The sequence below is a fragment of the Halichoerus grypus genome, chromosome 4 (genome assembly GCF_964656455.1).
Source record: "Halichoerus grypus chromosome 4, mHalGry1.hap1.1, whole genome shotgun sequence".
NCBI classification, from domain to species: Eukaryota; Metazoa; Chordata; class Mammalia; order Carnivora; family Phocidae; genus Halichoerus; species Halichoerus grypus.
Window position 1 is genome coordinate 185,326,673 of NC_135715.1, and position 20,438 is coordinate 185,347,110.

A 20,438-nucleotide genomic window follows, 5' to 3' on the forward strand; every position below is an offset into this window, starting at 1 on the left:
TCTGCATGGGTGGGTGCATCCGAGGCCGAGCTGAGGTATGGTGTGCTGCATGGGGTCCCCGGGCCACGGGGCGGGGGGGGGGGGGCACACACTGTCAGGGCTGGAGCCAGGAGTCAGCCTTGACCTTTTGACCCAGCTCCTGAGCTTTCCTCATTCTCAGTCTGGCTGCCCCCAAGGCCTGGGGAGCTTCAGTTGAGTGTAGCTCGGAGTCAAGGCCAGCTCCCTGCAAAGTGGGGGAGGTGGTCTCGGGGGAATCCAGCCCACTGGGCCGGCCATGGCCTGCTCTGATCCCACAGGCACCAAGCAACCTTCAGTCCCCCAGGGTCACCCCGGCTCCCTGCCCCTTGCAGGCTTGGGTAAGCCTGACTGGGACCCCAGGGTCACCGCCCGGTGACAACCACACACTCGTTGGCTGACACCCAGCTGCCGGCTACCAAGCCTCCCATCCCTGTTTGCACTTCTGCTCGTGATGAGCACTGCACGACTTTCCATCATTTACTAGAGATTTTCCAGGTCACACATGCCCTCTGCCATCCTTCTAGTTCTTTCGGGCTCTCTGACCCTCTCTGGACTGCCTTCCTCCTTCCTCCCTTTCTGAAGTAATAGAGTCTCACTTGGACCAGCTTCTCCCACTTTCACCCCCAGGGACTTCCCCAAATACTTTCCTTTCTGCAGGGGGATTTTGGTAGATAACATTCTCTCAATCTGACAAAGAACTCATTGCTACGTTGGGTCCCGTCTTAGCTGGGGCTGCTATAATGTAACACCGTAGGCTAGGGGCTTCAACAACAAGCATTCATTTCTACACAGTTCTGGAGGCTAGAAGTCCAAGATCGAGGTGCCAGCATGGTCAGGTTCTGCGGGGAGCCCTCTCTCTCTCCACAGACTATGATTCCCCGCTGTGTCATCACGTGGCAGAGCAAGGAGCTGTCTGGGGTCTCTTTCACCAGGGCCCTAATCCCACTCCTGAGGGCTCCACCTTCATGACCTAGTCACCTCCCAAAGGCCCCACCTCCTAAACTATCATCCTATTGGAGGTGAGGATTTCAACATATGAATTTGGAGGAACACAAACATTCAGTCCGTAACAGGCCCCAAGTCCCCTTCCTGAGGGAGGTGGGACCCATGGGGAAGTGATGTGCACTCCTCTTGGAAATCAAATCACTCATTCACGTCGTTGGCACTGTGGCTTCCTCAGCTGATCTCTGGCACCATCCAGTTCCCCGAAGCCACGGACCATCAGTTGAGCACTGAGAAAACCCACCACCTAAACCCACCCCCCTCGAGGTAGGGCTTTGGCCTGAACGCACTCCATGCCCTTGGACAGTCTCCAAGGCACTTCAAGGCAAAGACACTGGGTTTGACTTCTCTAAAGGCCCACACTTGGGCACCAAGGTCCCCGGCTGCCTCTGCTCCCAGGGACTTTCTCTACCTGCCCATTTTGCATTCCTTCCCAGAACGAGGCCACTCACTCTGTCCTCTGTGGCTTCCCACCCTGACTCAGACTTGGCCTCGCTACTTCTCGGGGCCAGCTACATATGCAGCCCCAGCCTCTCCTCACGGAGTAGATCCAGCCAAGTGGCTTGAGCTGCTGACCAATGTTCTGCCTGCTCTCCTCTGGGTGGATCTTGTGGGGTCCAAGGAGGACCTACTGCCCAGCCGCTCTGAGGCCCTCAGTGCAGGGAGTCCATTTTTCTGCTGGGTTCCCCTCCCCAGGTATTCCTGGGTCTCCTCCTGCCTAGTTCCCCACATGCCTCCTGATTCTGCCTCTGGGCCATGCCCCGCTCCGATGCACACACTGGAGTCCCATCAGCTCAGCTCCAGCTGCCACTTGAAGTCCATGCCTAAGACTTACGGAAACCAGAGGAAAAGCACAGAAAGGAGCCTATATCCGCCCCCGGAGGTGGCCACACCCAGAGCCCGGAGCCCAGCACCCCCTGCGGAGGGTGAGGTTTCTCCACCCATCTGGTGCCAGGCCTCTAGTTCATAAGGCCTCTCTGCCCTGCGGGGAAACCCCACCACACACTGACAGAGCTGTGGTTTGACCCTGAACCTCCCACACGATCACTGGGTTCCTGGACACAATATGGTCCCCAAGTCAGAGTCATGCCATGGTGAATGCACCGTCCATGAGAAGCAGCTTGGATCCTTGGATCTTGGATCCTTGGACCATCTGCATTCAGCCCAGTCAAGCCTGATTCCTGAGTATCTCTCCTCGATTCTGTGGGGCCTAAGGCGGACACACACACAGAGCTGAGCACCGTCACCAGCCCAGATGTACGGCCCGGGCTGTCCTTAGAGAAGAGGTCTCTCACCGGGGCACGCGCTTTGTAGGGTTTGCGTGACTGTAGGCGCCCCCTGGAGCCCCGTCTCGACAGCTTCCCCCTCACAGGGAGCGTCTGGGTGACGGCCCCCCAAGAACAAAGGCTGTCTGACGCCTCCGGAGAACTCGGGGCCCCTCCGCCAAGCAGAGCCGACATCAGGCTTTGAAGCGACAGTGCTTCAAATCTTATTTCCGAGACTTCAAAGTGCAAGAGGGCCACACTTAGGTTGTAGCTCACGAGCAAGGGGCTACGGGGCCCCTCCGCTGGCGGCTTTGTGAAGAGAATGCATCTTGCAGGGCTCTTGGCTGGGTATGGGATGCTCAGGCTCAAACTGGGTAGGGGGCGCTGTCCGTTTGTCCTTCTGCTTCAAGCCCCACGAGTCCTCCGGGCCCTGCCACCCACACTCTCTCAGATGCCTGTTCACGGTTGTGCGTCCTGGGCTCACGGGGAAGCCGGCTGCGGGCGCAAAAAGGAGAGAGGGGGCTGTGATCGTAGTTGGGGGGGGTAGATGCTTCCCCCCCAAAGTGCCACTCTTCTGGGTCTTGAGGCCCCTGCCCCCCCAGCAGTGGGGTCCTCACGGTGGAGGGCAGTCCCGTGTGGGGGTGTCCCCCATCTCCGCGTGGTACCGTGTCCCTGCCTCCAGCCTGCTCCGCACACGAGGCTCTCTCCTCACGGGCCTATTAACTGCAGCCCTTTTAGTCTCTGCTGGTCACAGTCACCTGCCGGCCCTCGGCCATTTCAAGCGTCTTTGCAGTTAGTGTTTATTTGTGGCGACTTGCTACAAGTTGTCTTACTCTTGCCAATGTCATCGGTCCCACAGCAGCTATGACGCATTAATAGACCGGCTTTCAGCTCCACAGCGTCCCCACAGAGGGATGCAAGAGGACCGTGCAGCTCATGGACTAGCATTCTGCATGTCAAGTGCTCCCCGGGGGCCGATATCCCGAAGGAGGGTCAGTCCTTGCCCCCGAGGGGACTCGGCCCAGATGGGCGGTGGCTCCGGGGTCAGCAGGAGCTGGCTGTGGTACTGGTCTTCTTGGCCTGCCCTAAAAAAAGACCATAGACTTGAACAACAGGAATGTATCTCACTGTTCTGGAGGCTGGACGCCCAGGATCAAGGTATCAGCAGGGCCGACGTCTGCTGAGGGCTCTCTCCTTGGGTTGCAAATGGCCGCCTTCTCCCCGAGTCCTCACACAGCCTTCCTCAGCACATGCAGGGGGAGAGAGAAAAAGCAAACACTCTGGTGGCTCTTCCATAAGGACGCTAGTCCCGTTGTGAGGGCTCCAGACTCAGGACCTCATCTAAAACGGAGTATCTCCCAAAGGCCCCATTTCCAAATATTATCATACTAGGGGTTAGGACTTCAACATATGGATTTGGGGGGTGTGGGGAGACACATAGCAACTGTCAGGAGCGAGGATGTCTCCAGCCAGTCCTCGGCACCCAGGCCGTAACTGGGCTGTGCTTGAGACTGTGGGGAATTTAGGAGAAAGCGGTGGCCCAAGCCAGCATCTAGGAGCTCACACTCTCCAGGAGCTCTGGATAGGGGAGCAGGATTCACATGTGAGGAGCCATGAAGGAAAACTCAGATTTAACCCGGGAGAGTCAGACTCACGCCATAGGTGGTTGGCAAAGGGAGAGGTCACAGCGAAGGACCTCTGGGGGCTGGCCCTGTGTCTTTAGCCCCTTGGCGATGAGCAGGTCTCCTATACTGGGCCACACAATGTCTGTAAAAGGAACCAGGGCCTCTGGAAGCTGCTCCAATATCATGGTGGTAGTGGGACAAAATGGAGGGAGAGGGTGTGGCGGACTCAGTCCTAGAGGGACAGGAGCTGGGCTTGTGGGGTCTCTGTGGCCCAGCTGCTACCACAGGGAGCCAAGCACCGAAGTGGGTGTGGGGAACTGTGCTGAGGGCAGCTCCCACGCCCTCGCACTCGGCGTCCGTGTGGCTGCTCCGGCCTGAGCCCTTCTTGGCCCCTTCGGCCAAGACGGTTGGGTCACCAGGCAAGGGCCTTCAGTGGCCAGTTCTTCCCTGGAGCCACTGCGGACCAAGACCATGTCACACAGCATTATAGGAATCCGTTTATTTGGCAAATCCAAATAATCAAATCATTTTCCCAATGAATTGTGCTAGTTTCACACATGTACATATATCAAGTACGTCTTGGGTTTTTCCAGACTAAGAGGAAGACTATGGTCACATTTACGACCAAATAATGTCCCCAGGCCTCCCTTACCGGCAGGCATTTCAGCCATTTCCACAACTGAGCTTAGAGCTCCCCAACTCACTGACTGCCACTTGCTGGCGGGAGTGGGCCCCTGGATGCCCCAGCACCCAGCCCTAACCCTGGCCCTGACCTCTGCCCCTTCCCTGCCTGCTGGGAAGGAGTGTGGATCCCCCCGCAGAGCAGCCTGGCCTGAAGTCCTGGGCCTGATCCTGCTCCCGCAGGCCCCGATGAGTCCCCTACGACTCGAAAGCCAGGATGGGTCTGCATGGAGAGAGAGAAGAGGCCTGTGTCCTCCCCCAGTGTTGGGATCAGTTGGTGGGGGAGGGGGGCATTCTCCAAGGCTCACCCACAAGCCCACAGTTGCCACATAGACCTGAGGCTGCTATCTTCCTGCAAGGACCTACACGGCTCATGGACCTCCCCCGCCCCGTCCCGCTTCTCTGTCACCCAGCTAGGGCAGGGTCAGGCTGCCCACAAGACAAACTTTATGTTTATGAACATCACAGGGGGTGATGGGGGTGGTCAGGGCGCTGCCATCTCCTTTCTCTTAGGAAGTCTGTCCAGCCCTAAGTACACTGGGAGATGTAAATGCCACACGATGGGCTCCAAGCTCCCAGCTCCCAGCACAAAGAGAAAAATTGGAGGAGAAGACTGCACACATGCATGGGCTCTGACCCCCGGCCGGCACAAGTGTCCTACTGGGTTTAACAACCGGCTTCCTTAGAGCCTCTGTGCAGGATGGCCATGGCACCTTGGGGCAGCTGGGTCTGCAGAGTGCCTGCCCCGGGCTGCCGCCTCCCGGAGGCCCAGTCTGCGGGGCCGGAGCCTCTCTGATCCTGGTTGGGATCACTCCTCCACACCCATTTCCACCCCTGCATTGACACTTGCTTCCTCACCCTTCCCTGCACCAGACCACTGAGCTGGCTGCGGCCGAAGCAGGAGGTAGAGAGGCTGCGGCCTTGGACTGCTCTCGGTGGAGCCGGGGATTCTCAAGCAGGAAGCAGCTCTGCCCTCCGTCCTTCCTCCCTGCCACTCCCCAGCCCCTCACAGAGCCCTGTAGCTGCAAGCCTGGGGTAATCGCCCCATCTCGGCCTCCGCCCCCGCCTCCCGTCAGGGTTTTATCTAAACCACCCCCTTCCCCGCCACCCTGCCACCCTACCTTCCGTCCACCAGTTGGCAGTGGAAGCCTCTTTCCCTACAGGTAGAAAGTGGTTCTTTTCTTCCTCAAGACCTCCCCCTTTTTCACACAAAGTCTCATCTCTTACATCTCATCCCACTCTCTGCCTTGCCAAACCACCCCACAATTGATCCTTAGAATTGTTTTACTCTCCGGAGCGGCCTGAGTCATCAGAAGGCTTTCGGCTGTCACGGCAGCGCCTCCTCAAGATCATCCGAGAAGCCCGGTCCAAACCGTGATCGCCTGTTTACAGTCTCCGACCAGGAACTGCCAGGAGCTGCTTGCCATCGAGATGGTTCCTCCGAGCCCTGGCTGGCTCATTTTCTCCCTCCCGGCCCCTGGAGAGAGACAGTCCTGTAGACAGTGCCACCCAGCCAGCCGCCCAGACAGGACTCAGGTGGGCGGGACAGCATGGGTGACTTATTCTCCTCTGGCGGAGCCCAATCAAGCCTGATTCTTTCTCCTCGATCTCAGTGAAACGGCCTAACCAACAACCTCCCAGTCTGTTCAAGGTAGCAAGTCGGTCACGGTCAGGAATTTCCCCTCTCCTAGTCTTGTCTCCACTGCCTCTCTTCCCACTGGGTCCGAGCTGAAGTTCCGTGTCGTGGACGCCATGATGGCAATGGGGGGTGGCTGTCCACTGCCAGCCCTTGGCCTGTCTCCTTCCTTCCCCAGGTGCCACCAAAACCTTTCCACTCTGTCCCCGCCGCCTCCACAACACATCTGGTTCACATCAGCTTCCCTCATCCTTCTGCCGCCTTCTCGTGGGCACGGGAAGGTTTGGCTGGCTGTCTGGACCTTTCTTCCCCATAGGAAACTTGGGGCTCTCTGTATGTTCTTGCTCTGCCCTCATCACCCCCACTTGTTATGAGGTTATTGGCCACCAGAGCCTGAGAAGGGACTGGGAAGGGTAAGTCTGCTCTACCCTGTGACCCCCAAACCAGAACGGAGCTTGATACATCCTTACTCCTCCTTCTCTGCCCAGAACACCTTCCACTGTGACCAACCCTCTTGGTTCTCTCTCCTAACTCCTCTCTCTTCCTCTCCAGAATCTTCTAGTCTAACAGAAGGATGGGGGGAGCTGGGAAACAGCCTTGCTCAGATGGCCTCCTTTTTTTCAATTTTTCTGGCTCATGTTTTTGAGCTTAGAAATAAAGAATTCACCTGGTTCTTGGGTCCTTAGAGATTCCCAAATACTGGGTGATTTATGTTGAGCTGCCTGGGTGCGGGGGAAAGGTCTTTGGAGCATAAGGAGCAAAGACAATGTTCGGTGAGCATCAAAAGGGAAAGCATACCAGTAGACGTGCCACATTTGTCCACCACATCAGAAAGCTTGGAACAGGGTATCTGCTACCAGAATTTTGGGCTGGGGTTTTCATCCTCTGCATAGGTCTTTCTCTCCTTAGCCCCTACTGATCATGGTATCCTGGAGAACAAGCTGGACCCTGGAAGGCCTGTGGGCCATGATGTCCATGCGGAATTCTTTAATGACAAAGTAGTAGCAGAAGACATCTAGGCAGCAGTTGACGTTGGAGAAACACATGGACAACTGCAAGAACAAGCTGATGTTCTGCTTAGCGCTGCACTGCACAATAAAGCCGTTCCGTACCAGGAACTGCAAGAAGAAACCCAGGTGGACCGGAAGAAAGGAGACCACAAAGACAGCCAGACTGGCTGCGATTGTCCAGATGCAGGCCTTCTGCTGGACCCAGTCCCGGGTGAGATCCCGACGGCCTACCAGGATGTGAATGCTCCTGGAGGAACAGAAACCCATGACACCCATGGGAAGAAGGAAGCCGAACACCTCAAGGGGGAAGAAGACCTTGGCACTCCAGGTGCCATCAGACATGTTGTGGAAGCACGTGTACTCTTCCACCTTCCCGTGAAAGCTGTAGATAGGGATGCTCCCGGCCCACACCAGGACCCAGATGGTGCAACAGATCCCCAAGATCTTCCTGGGGGACCGGAGGTGGCTGACCAGGAACGGGTACTGGATGGCCAAGAATCTGTCCAGACTAATGAAGCAGATGGTGAAGACACTCCCGTACATGCTGATGAAGTAGAAGCACTCCACCAGGGTACAGAAGAAAGGAAGGGGAGCGTGCATATTGGACAGCGCCATCTTGAACGGAAGGGACAGCACCAGCAGCAGGTCGAAGATGGCCAGATTGATCATGTAGATGGAGGTGGCCGCGTTATCCGGCCACCTCTTCTTCAGGAAGGTGCTGAAGCCTCGGATGGCCAGCACGTTGAGGAGGAGGCCCAGGAGGAAGGTGGGGATATGGACCACCAGCTGCACGGTTTTCATCAGCTCATCCACGTCCCTGAAGGAGCAGTTCTGGCTCTTGTTGAGTTGCTGGCTCATGTCCTTTCCTGCAACACCAACAATAGATGAGATGAAGTCCCTCTCGCTCGCTGCAAGCGACGGATCCCCAGTGACTGTATCACACAGCCATTTGTGCCTACTAAATAACAACTAGAAAATGCAGGAAAGAAAATTGCCTCTAATCCTGCTGCCCAATATAAGCACTATTATCTTTTTGTGCATTTCGCTCCAGACTCTCTTTCTCTCTCTCTCACACACACACTCACGTACACATGTGTGCACGAGTGCTTTTCTCTTTTACAAAAATGGAATTGTGTGTGAACGTCTGTCCCTTGTTTTCAGTCAGAACTCCTGTTGAAAGTAGTAACAATGACAAACCCTGGCCCAGAATGGCTTAAGCAAAGGACAGAATTTCACATAACTGAAAATATAACTAGGGCAGGGCCGACCTGAGCTACAGCTTGATCAGGAATTCAAATGCTGCTTCCAGGACCCAGACCCTATTTGTACGCTGTCCCTCTGCTCTCCGCCACCCGCATCCGGGAGGGTTGCCCAAAGGGCTGGTGGCACATCACATTCCCTCGGACACGGTGACTAGTTGTTCACTGGTTCAGGGATGGACATTTGACCCACCCAGAGGCATTGAAAAGCAACAGTAACTCTTACTTGGGTTTCCAGAAAGGGGGTTGGGGCTGTCTCAGTGACACTTGAAGCTGGAAAGACATAAGGGCTGGAGGTGACAAGCCGGAGACAAGACAGGGCTTCCAAACAGGCCAAAGATGAGGGTCCAAGGCAGGCCCTGGCCAGGTCTCACTGCAGAGCTGAATCTGGGGGTGTGGAGGGCAGGTGCGTGCCACTGGGGATCTCTACACCGTCGTAGGTGGCTGCCTTGGTTTGGGCTCCCGTAACAGAATACCATGGACCAGGGGCGCCTGGGTGGCTCAGTCGGTTAGGCGTCTGCCTTCGGCTCAGGTCATGATCCCAGGGTCCTGGGGTCGAGCCCTACATCGGGCTCCCTGCTCCGCGGGAAGCCTGCTTCTCCCTCTCCCACTCCCCCTGCTAGTGTTCCCTCTCTCGCTCTGTCTCTGTCAAATAAATAAATAAAATCTTTAAAAAAAAAAAAAAAAGAATACCATGGACTGTGTAGCTTATAAACAACAGAAATTCCTTTCTCACAGCTCTGGAGGCTGGATGTCACAGATCAGGGACCCAGCACGGTTGGGGGAGGGCCCTCTGCCAGGTTGCGGACTGCTAACTTCTCTTTGTGACCTCACATGGCAGAAAAAGGACAAGAGGGCTCTCTGGGGTCTCTTTTCTAAGAGCACTAATCCCATTCACGAGGTCTTAATCACCTCCCAAAGGCCCCACCTCCTAATACCACCACCTTGGGGGGGGGGTGGGTAGGGGTTAGATTTCTGCATATGAATTTGGGAAGGGGGACGGGACACAAACATTCCGTCCATAACAGTGGCCCTGGAGCAGATCAAACCCAGGGGACATTCGACCTGCCTCCAGAACCAGTGAGGCTGGATAGAGAAATCAAAGATGACCCAGACTCCATGCACGCACCCCTCCTCTCTCATGCCCCACCCCCACCCCAAAGGACGCAGAGCTGCTGCCGTGGCTGGTCCGTGCCAGGCTCAGGAGCACACAGGGCCGCTGCGTGGGAGAGGTCAGGCACGCTGGCCACGGCTGCTCCTTGCGCCCCTCCCACCCTCGGGGACTCCCTGGCAGCAGGGGCAGGGGGCCCAAAACGTAGACACGGCAGAGATTAGGCGCCAGCATCCCCTTTTACCAAGAATCCTGTGCTAGCGACCAATGCACTCATTTGCTGAGCTTCTGTTATTCTACTGGTTTTTTTCTTTTATTGAAAAAGTATCCTATGCATTCAATAAGATATTCAGATGGTACAAAAAAAAAAGAAAAGAAAAGAAAGAAAGAAAGAAAGAGGACAGAAGCCTCCGTTGTACCCCAGAGCCTCGGTTCTCCTTTCTAGAGACACCACAGTTAACCATTCTGTGCATAGTTTTTCCAGAAATTTTCCAAGGATATGCATACACACACACACACACACACACACACACACACACACACATGCATACGTACATACATATATATATATATATATATATATATATGTATATATGATGTTTCTTTAAATTTGGAAAATATTACACCCACAGCTCTGTCCCTTGCTTTTTCACTTTACAACGTTTCTTGGAAATTGTTCCACATCAGCATCTATGAATTGGCTTTTTCTTCTTAATGGCACACTTACATCCTGTTGTGTGGAGCTACCACAACCCATTTAGCCAACAGCCTATTGACGAACATTCAGGTTTCATAGGGTTTTACTGGGAAACAAAAACTTCCACAGCGACCATCCCGGTGACTTATTTCTTTGCTACACGGATATCATTAAGAGAATCCCCATTCTGCTATTGTTTCTCATCAGTAGAGCTCCCTTGAAAGCTTTAGGGACGGAAGGACTTGGGCATTTTTAAGACCCTATATTTGGGTATTTTTAAGACCTTATCATGCATTCCCAAACCCTCCCTAACAGCTGGTAAAAAAGGAATATATTTTTATATCCTCCACGGAGAGATTATGTGTTAAACATTTAACACACGTTACTCGAGTTGGTGGCTTTCCTATGTGTTAACTGTTCTCAGGGGTTGATGTCACAAAAGATCTAGGAAAATGTATTTCCTCACATTCAAAGTTTTAGGCCCCTGAGGTCGGTGTGAATGGCGCCCCCTGGCGTTGTGCGGCGTGGAAGCCCCGTGTAACTGCTCCTACCTGAACACACCTGCAGGAAAAACAAGCTGGCAGGCTGCTTCCTCCAGACTAAAAATGCCAAAAGATCCACAGGCCTACCTCAAAAAACTAGCTAGAATAACTTGGAGGCAGCAAGAGAAATTTCAAAAATGACGAGAAAAGCAGGCAAATATTCAATCCAGGTCTCACCGGAAAGTGTTGCAACACCAAACAGGAAGGCGCAATTGGTTCAGAGATTTCACTTAAGCAGCAGAAACAGAAGTAAACCAAGAACCACAAAAAAGGAGTTCAAATACAGGTTTGTATTTAAAGAGATTCAACACGGCTGCAGAAAAAGGAACTAGGGCATCCGTGTGGGGCTGGGTCATGCTCAGGCACACTCCATGGACGAATCTACCACATCACCGGTGGTTCAGTGACTAGAACTAAAAGGGCCAACAGCAGCAAAAAAAAAAATCAGTGATGCTCAAAGTTAAACCCAAACCCAACCCCAGCATATGGCTGAATTGAACACACCAATGAAAAAGGAAGGGAGTGTCTGCCTTCAGCTTGGGTGGTGATCCCAGGGTCCGGGGATGGAGTCCTGCGTTGGGCTCCTTGCTCAGGGTAGAGCCTGCTTCTCCCTCTGCCTATCCATCTGCTCGTGCCCTCTCTCTCTCCCTCTGTCTCTCTCTCTCAAATGAATAAATAAAATCTTAAAAAAAAAAAAAAAGGAAGGGAGAAAATGGTCTGATGGATGCTGGGGCTTGTCTGACTCGATGGTACCAGGTGGATGTGTGGAAAAAAGACACAACTCAGCCCTCGGTGTTCTCCAGCGGGACCATCCTAAAGGTCACATTTGAATTACTGACAGACTTCAAATGGGAACTTTTCAAACGCTAATCTTTGAAGTCAGAGAAAGCACTCTGGACTGGCAAAAGGAAATCAGTTTGGGGAAAAAAAAAAAAAAACTTCCAGCTAATGGCAGAGTAAGCAGAGAATCTGAAAAATTAATCCTCTGAATTCCCTCCGAAAGTTCAAGGAAACCACCTTTTTGAAAATCTTCTTTAAAAAAAAAAAAAAAATATCAGGAACTTCTCTGGAATAAGATAAAAAGGCTCCAGGCTGCAGCTAGAGATAAAAGAGTCATTTTTCTCAAAGATGGGCAGCCAGTAAAAGTCAGCCCTCTTGCGGTGGGAGCCAGCAAGCTCCCCACACTTGACCTGTTGCCGGGAGCCCTCGATAGTCCCTGTGCCAGGCAGCCCAGGGACCCACACCAACGGATCTGCCGCACTGGGCGGGGGGAGGGACGCTGGGGAGCAGGTGCTAAGACAGGCTTCGATGTTGGAGAGATTTCTTAGGACAAATGCCTGTGTAGGATCCAGGGAAGAGCAGGTCTGACATCTGTGGATGGAGAGAGGGAAGGAAGCTTCAGCGGGTGAGGGGGAAGAGAGTCAGCGCACAGTGCAGCTCGGAGAACGTGCTGGCCCAGCCGCTGGGGGGGCCTACGCTCTCCAAGTCAAGCAGGAGTCACCCAGGACTAGTCCCTCCGCCAGGCTCAGTGATGGGCTGGAAGCAGCCCAAGGACGGTGTGGCCCCAATGTCAACATCACGGTAGAGCCGAAGGGGCAGAGCTGGGCTGTCACCTGTGCTCCCAGGGGGCAGCCTGTTCTCCTGAAGGGACGTTCTCCTGAAGGGAAGCTGGAGCAGCCCCCCGACAGCCACCACCGAGGCTGTCCTAACACCTCCATTTACATCAGAAGCTGGCTATGGCGTGACAGGCAGTGGTGGGGACATTCCCAATTACCATGTCAAACAGGACCATCTACAGGTGTTAACTTTCTTCGGCAGGGATGGGGGGGTCCTATTGCCTCACTGGGAGCATTTGATCGGGCCCTGTCTCCAGCCTCCTACCAGGAAGGAAATAGAACTGAGCGGGGAGAGGTCATGGGTCAAGCAAATCGGGCCTGTGAATGGACCCGAAGGGCCCGTGATGACCTTCATTAGTCACCGGCAGCGAGATGCCTGAGAGGTGGGGCTAAATCGAACAATGGAGAAGGGGAGAACTTGGATGGGAGGAGCTGAGTTTCATGCAAAATTTATGGAGAGAGAGCCCCTCCCAGATGATCTGCTCACATCTTTATTTTTTTATTTTTTTTAAGATTTTATTTATTTATTTGAGAGAGAGAGAGCACGAGCTGTGGGAGAGAGGGAGAAGCAGACTCAGGGCTCAGGACCCTGGGATCATGACCTGAGCCGAAGGCAGACTCTTCATCGACTGAGCCACCCAGGCGCCCCTGCTCACATATTTAAATGACATTAATATCGAGCCCTACAAACATCTGTGAATAAACAAACCAAATTCCTTGGAAACTTCTCTGAAAAACTGACTCACAGCAGAAGAGGTTTGAGGGAGGAAATTTGGACACAAGACTTTCCTACCCAACTGGGTTTCTGTGAAGGTGTGAAGATCATAGAAAGCCATCATCAGATAGGTGTGGCTTCCGGAAAGAAATGGACTCCAAGAGGCAAATATTTAGACCTCCACGAGATAATAACAATGAAGAATAAAAACACAGTTACGATGAAGTTAGTTACAGATGTAAAATTAAAAGAAAAACACCGTAAAAGAGGTCACTTAAAAAAAAAAAAAAAGCAAGAGTTAATACCTTAGATCAATTCACAAAGAAGGAAGAATATCCTTGGGGTGTATGGGGCAGGGGTGTGGGAATAACAGGATACGGGTGAAACAAATATTCCATAAAAAATTAAAATTATTGTTCTGTTTTGTTTCACTTTGATAATTACAGAAAGTGTAAGAATTTTTTTTTTAAACCTTGAAGTAACTAACCACTGACCATTAAAAACAGGATGCCTATCTTCAAAATCACCAAAGAAGATAAAAACAAACAAATCAGACCCTATAGCAAAGGAGTAAATAGAGTGGAAAAAGGAATTTGAGGATAGAAATGACGGTAAACATGAAAAATTCACATTTTCTTTTATTAACTAACATTTTTAGTTCAATTACGAGATACAACTTTTCATTGTTTATGTTGAAGATCACAGAGAATGATAGAGAAATGGTCAAAAAGTCCCATGGGGCGCCTGGGTGGCTCAGTCCGTGAAGCGTCTGCCTTCGGCTCAGGTCATGATCTCAGGGTCCTGGGATCGAGCCCCACATCGGGGCTCTCTGCTCAGCGGGGAGCCTGCTCCTCCCCTGCCTGCCGCTCCCCCTGCTTGTGCGTGCTCTCTCTCTTTCTCTCTGACAAATAAATAAATAGAATCTTAAAAAAGAAAAACAAAGTAAAAGTCCCATGGTGATATATATGGCAGACAAATATGAACAAAAAGGAAGTCAGACTGGCAATATTCATACCCAGCATTATAGAATTTCATAATAAACCCACACATCAGAGCTAAGTTTATTTTACATTAATAAAGGAAAAATTGTGAAGGCCTATATAGTTATCTTGTGCACGGAATGACATCCTATAAGAACACATGAAGTATAATTGCTAGAATTTCAGGGGCCATTGACAAAGACACACCTGAGTGGCAGACTCTCATATACTGTAAATCTGAATAGATGAAGCAGGCAAAACAGAAATTAGGATGTAGAGTTATATGAACAATAGAATGAATGCAATTTAATTAATAGCTCTTGAAGTTGGTTTTAAACAGAGAGGTAATCCACTTTTTTCTCGAGTATCCAAGAAACGGTTACCAAAATGAATTATCTGCCTACCAAGAAGAAAGTCTTCCATTAAAAAAAAAAAAAAAAAAGCAGAAATGATGTTGGCTATATTCTGACCACAATATGTAGAAACCTTCTTTTGAACAAAAATCTCTTTTTGTTAAAACATTTTCACATCAAGTAATATACCAGGGAAAGAAAATACACAGATACATCAGATGAATGATGTTCTTTCTTTATGAAGAGTATAAAAAATATATAATACGAAGACCCTCAGTAGACAAACAGGCAAAGGAAAGACAGTTCCCAGAAGAGGCTTTACAAAGAGATCAAACTTTTGCTCATCATTTCAACAAAGAAGCTGGTAAGGGTTCTGTGAAACAGTCATCGATATGCTGGTGAATGTACACAGCTTCTAGATTTGATAACTTAGAGTACAAGTCAGAGAAACCTTATTAATCTTTCATCCAGTGGTTAAAAATTTACTTTAAGTAAATCAAGAAAAGGAAAGAAAAGTTGTGTGCAGAAAGTGTGTTTACTGTAACATTTTTTCTGATAGCAAAAAACACACACGCATTTAAATGCCAACCAGAGCTTAATTTCACGATGGTAAATCTACTCAATGGAAAATTTTTCTGTCTGATTATGTTATGTTTATGCTGACTATGTTAAGTAAAAAACCCACAAACTATAGAACGATACATTCAGAATGACTTCAACTGTGATTAAAAAAAAAAAAAAACCCACGCATAGGGAAAAAAAACCTAGAAAAAAATTTCCATATGCCCGACATTGGTTACATTCTAACAGTTAGATGGTGGGTGCTTATTCAATCTTTTAAATCTCCCTCCCTTTCTCTCTCTCTCCTCTTGCTCTCTCTGTGTATATACTTTTCTACTTAATTAATGATGATATGAAAATAACTTAGCTTTTTTAAGTTGTAGTAAATGCTGGGAGAAAAGGAGAAAAATAAGAATGGCTTTTGACTTTCCCTAAAAAGAAGAAAAGTCTGGGTGTGTGTTTGAGGCACGGCAGGGGCGGGACTGAGGGTCACACAAAATTTAAAGGAATGCATTGGACTAACCCGGGCTCAGCTGATGAGACATCAGTGTTGCCGGGCCAAAGATGAACATTTCAACAGGCTGCGTCTGAGGGACGCGGGGACAATGCATGACAGAATTAGAAGTGACAGATGAGAGAGCAGATGCCACCTCAATGAGGAGCACAATAAAAATTGTGCACAGCATAAGGAGTGAAGACTGACACAAAAGACATTCAAACTGCAGATTTCACCATGGAGATTGGGTCAAGGGAAGGGAAGATATTTACATAAATCCTCCCAAAGCTTGGACAGCTGTTAAGAGAAACAAATGTCGGAGTTAAAACTTAAATATTGGGCGCCTGGGTGGCTCAGTTGGTTAAGCGACTGCCTTCGGCTCAGGTCATGATCCTGGAGTCTCAGGATCGAGTCCTGCATCGGGCTCCCTGCTCAGCAGGGAGTCTGCTTCTCCCTCTGACCCTCCCCCCTCTCATGCTCTCTCTCTATCTCATTCTCTCTCTCAAATAAATAAATAAAATCTTTAAAAAAAAAAAAAACTTAAATATTTTCTAAATTGGATATTCAGGTTAAATTATCTTGTCTATTGTAAAGGGACACAAGGAAGAGAAAATTCACAATAGAAACTAAACATGAAAAAACTGCCAGGTCTCTATGTAGACAGCAGGGGGTAACCCCGTGGAGGTTTACACAAATGTAACAATTACATAATAGAATTACAATACTCCCTAACAATGATAACACTCCCTCTAAAAAGGGGCATTCATTAAAAAAATAAAAATAAAAAGCCCAAACCTAATTTTTTTTGCCGATAAGAAACACAGAGAAAACAAAAAGGCATAGACAGAGTAAAATGGTAGGGCAATTTGGTTTATCAGGCACACAGAGCTCTAGAAAACAAAAAGAGAATATGACAAAGTAATTTTTTTTCGTAAAAAGAATTGAGAGAGTAACACAGAGACTTTACAGAGGTAAAAGTTACAATGAATAATTAAAACAAAAAACAATTTCTGTTCTAATGCACATAGCAAAGAAATACATAATGGGAACATGCCAGAAATGCAAAAAGTAGTAGAAACAGAAATATAATTGTAGGTAGAGACCTTCATGCTCCCCTCTTGGAGTATCATCGATCAAGTAGACAGAGAAATTTTGAGCTCCAGACAGCCCAATTAAAAAGGCAGATCAGTGAGGACTAAATCATAAATCAAGGGAATACGCTTTCTTTGGGAGAAGACAAGGATCTTTCACCAAATGGATCCCATTCCTGGGCCTAGCCCAGGACTTCAAGACAATGGCAAGTCTACCCTTTCTGTCTCAGACCACAAAGAAAGCACAACTATTTGCCGAGCACCATGATATCAATAATATATAATAGGTACTTTTATGCATTCTCTTAAGTGATCTCTTCAATAATGTGTGTCAGAGATAAAATCAGAACTACATTACTGAAATATTAGAAAGAACGAATCTGTATACACAAAACGCAGAGGTAGTCACAGCTTATGGGGAAATGGGAGTTCTTAAGCATTCTTGCAAACAGGAAAGATGGTGAGAAACAAGAAGAACCGGGCTATACTGAGGATCTAGAAGAGGAACTTGGGGTGACAGTGACCCACTTCTCTGATCACCTGTGCCCTGGGGGCTGTCTCTCTGCTCAGGCTGCATGTGGAGAGGCTAGGGGGCCACAGCCCAGGAGAATATGTGGAAAGGACTAGAGTTGCTCACGATCTATAAAAGAATATACATTTTAGCATCCCCCAATGCTCAAGACATGCTCCACCGTATGACTCAATAGAATGGGCTCCAGATGCCATCAAGATGGACCTGCCTTGCTAACAGAGTATCTGACAGCAGACAGAGCAGTCTTGCTATGTAGTGAGCTTTCTGTCACCAGAGGTATGTAAGCAAAGGCAGGAGATCCATTTATCCAGAATGTTGTTAGGGGAATTCACACATACAGAAGGTTTTTTGGTTTTTGTTTTTTGTTTTTTTTTTTTCAAAAAAATGGAATCTTCTGTCAATATATTAACGTTTTCTAATGTTTAGTGAAGAGGAGAGAAAATAGCCTGTGTGTGAAGAGGGACGGGCCTGGGAGTCCAGAGGCCTCGGCTCCTGGCTCTCTCTGGCTGTGGGGCCTCCGTCTGGATTCTGGGTTCTCTCCTCCGAACAGCAAGGCAGGAGCCCGTGGCCTCACCGAGCTGGCTCTCTCCCTGCTAACGGGCCAGGCTCTGGGCTCTGATTCTTGCAGCTGCCTGGGCCCCGCGTCCCACCTGGGGCAGCCCCAGGCGTGTTATGCCCAGCGGTGACACCTAAACCCAGCTGTGTGGCCCAGGCCAAGCCAACCCTCCTTCCAGCAGCAGACGGACTTTGCAGAAACACCAGCAACAGTAAGAATGGAACTTCAGGAGGTTTGTGGGCTGAGGATCCCTAGCCCCCCTCTCTTTTCCTGCCAAACTCCTCACCCACAGGGAGCACTGTGGTGTGAGCCACCTAAGAGAAGGGAGGGCCAGCCATGGCCAAGCAAAGCTGGTACAGCCTGAGGGATGTAGTATGAGGAGGAACACTCCCCTGGACCAGTGTCGTCCAGGTTCCTTGCCTGCCTGCACTTCCTGTCTCCTCTGGGGGTGCAGCGCTGAATCCCACATTTAGAACATAAATATTTACTTGGATGCAGTTATCTGCCACTAACACCATAGTGTAAATAAGTCCATCTGTCTACATCTGAGCTAGGCTTTTGGGGGACACGATGTGAAAAGGAACAGGACACAGAGGGGACAGAGCACATAGAATCTCCCAGACTCCAAAATTTTGCTGGAGCTGCACCCTGAGCCTCACGGGTTGGAATGCAGTTGGGGGAGTAGGGGGTTCAGTTCAGGCACTTGAGATGTGGCTGTCCCTGTGCTAATGTTCTGTGGTGGGAACTCGGCACGTTCCTGGAACGTTGTTATAATCATGCCCATTTATAGATGAGGACAGTGAGGCTCAGAGAAGCTAGAGTCTACCCAAGATCAAACAAGTGGTGAGGGGCCTCACTGGTACTCACATTGAGTTTCTCCTTTATCTTCCCCACGCCCACCCCAGCTCCCCATGAGCACCACCAGCAAGAGCATCCAATATATCCAGGAGCCCCCCAGCAACCCCCTCGTCACTTTCCAGCATGCCTGGTTCCACTTAACTTCTCTTCTTTCCCCTCAGACTCTCCCCTCCCCTCCTAAGAACCTCATCCTTTCCTTCAAATGCCCACTTCCCTGATCCACCTGCATCACCTGGGGTGATTTCCCTACTGTGGCCAAGTGGGGCTCGCCATCAGTGTCCCATAGGGGTACACATAGGGAATAACCCAGTTATAATACATAAGAGCAGTCAGAGCTGCCCATTTGCTTCCTGCACGATCAAGTGCTTCCATCATTTACTGCTCTCAGGAGCCCCATGAGGAAACAAACCATCATTGCTCCCATTCTCCAGAGAGGTACACCAAGGCCAAGGTACACCAAGGGAAGTTTACACAACTGGTAAGTGGCTGGCCCGGGCTCCCAAGCCCCGCTGTGGCCTGCCTGGAGCCCGTTGCTCAGGGGCTGTCAGGTGATTCCTGTGAGTGTGTCATCTTGGGCTGTGGGTGCTTTCCAGGCCGGGTTCAGGGAGAGCAGGCAGCTGGGCCAGCATGGGTGATGGCACGCAAGCCCAGCTCCCCTGGGGAAGGCTCCTGGGCTACCTACCGTGAGGTCTCCCCACCCCAGCAAGAAACTGCAACCCTGAGTCAGATCAGGAGGAAATTGAGGGTTTGTAGGAAATGTCAGTAACATCAGGAGTCCTCTGCCTACCACTGCTATTTTCACAGAGATTCATGGGGGCTGCTAGGCTGCTGGGGCTCCGGCCTTCGGGGACACTGGGTCTGGGCAGATCTGGACAGAACCCAGACCACGGAGGCCCCGCTGGCCTCAGAAAAGTTACCTGCCATCCGGGAAAGCCAGGTCAGTCTGTGGCTCTGTGCCTCGGTTTTTGTAAGTGGCCCTGGTGGGGGGCAGGGGGGCTGTTACCTGCTCGGGGTCCGGTGCAGCTGAGTGAGCTGCGAGACGTCATTTGTCCTCCCAGCTTGGTCACCAGTCTGCTCCGGAGAGCATCACTTCCCTCTCTGGGGCTCAGCTTCCTCATCGGTGAAATGAGGGGGTGGGACCAAGATGCTTTTCAAGTGGCTTTCTTGGGTCTGGAGAGGGGCCTTGCGGAGGGTCCCTCCCCACCGAGTGTAGAACCAGAATGGGGCAGGGGAGCATGTTTCCAGGAAGAGGGTCTCCCTCCCATGACCTCTCGTGCTGACTCAGCTTCCAAAAACAGGGTGCGGGTTGTGGGGGTGCAAGGAGCACGGGGTGCTCACAGAGGTGTTAAGAAGCCTGTGGAAAAGCCGGGCGTCACCCAGGGACAGCCAGCGTCGGGAAAGGCTGTCCTGACTTCCAGCCCTTTCGGGGCTTTAGGACGCAGGACTGCTGCCCACACACAGGAGGGGCGTAGGGACCAGGAGATCCCATTAGAGACCAAAGCTCGGGCTATTTTTACAGGCCGGGCATGCTGTGACTTTCGGGTGTCTACTGGAATAGAAACTCCCCAAAGTGGGCCTGGGTAATTCATCCCAGCATATGGTCATCTCTGCAGAAAGAGCAGCTGTGTGTGACTGTGGGGAGGTCACTGGCCCTCCAGAGCATGGGTTCCCCATCGTTGGGTGAAGGGGTTGAGAGAGCCGACTGTGGCACCCTTTTAAGCTGTCACTATGACTCTGCTCAGGCAGAACCAAGTTCACCCCCTGCTCCGGGCCCCCAGCTGGCCTGGGAGGGGTCAGTACTGAGGGGCCCGCGGAGAGCGGTTCTCCATTCCGC

General features: G+C 51.0%; 1 protein-coding gene and 1 long non-coding RNA gene across 4 annotated transcripts; both read right to left on the bottom strand.

Moving 5' to 3' along the window:
* Positions 1-4,394: 4,394 nt before the first annotated feature.
* Positions 4,395-19,812, bottom strand: GPR55 (G protein-coupled receptor 55). Of its 3 annotated transcripts, none has more exons than XR_013447409.1 (3): positions 19,608-19,812; positions 7,026-8,103; positions 4,395-6,068 (listed from the first exon to the last, which is right to left on the bottom strand). XR_013447409.1 is itself a non-coding variant. In XM_036110131.2 (2 exons), exons 1-2 carry the CDS (start codon positions 19,720-19,722, stop codon positions 7,133-7,135), a joined length of 1,086 nt encoding a protein of 361 aa, XP_035966024.1. In that variant the 5' UTR covers positions 19,723-19,812; the 3' UTR covers positions 4,395-7,132. The 3 variants fall into 3 exon arrangements, 1 of the variants encoding a protein (XP_035966024.1); XR_013447408.1 differs by having other exon boundaries at positions 6,895-8,103; XM_036110131.2 differs by having other exon boundaries at positions 4,395-8,103.
* LOC144381665 (uncharacterized) lies at positions 13,798-19,597 on the bottom strand. The gene is made up of 2 exons (XR_013447410.1): positions 19,522-19,597; positions 13,798-14,078 (listed from the first exon to the last, which is right to left on the bottom strand). It is a non-coding gene; the product is annotated as an uncharacterized LOC144381665 (long non-coding RNA).
* Positions 19,813-20,438: the final 626 nt, after the last annotated feature.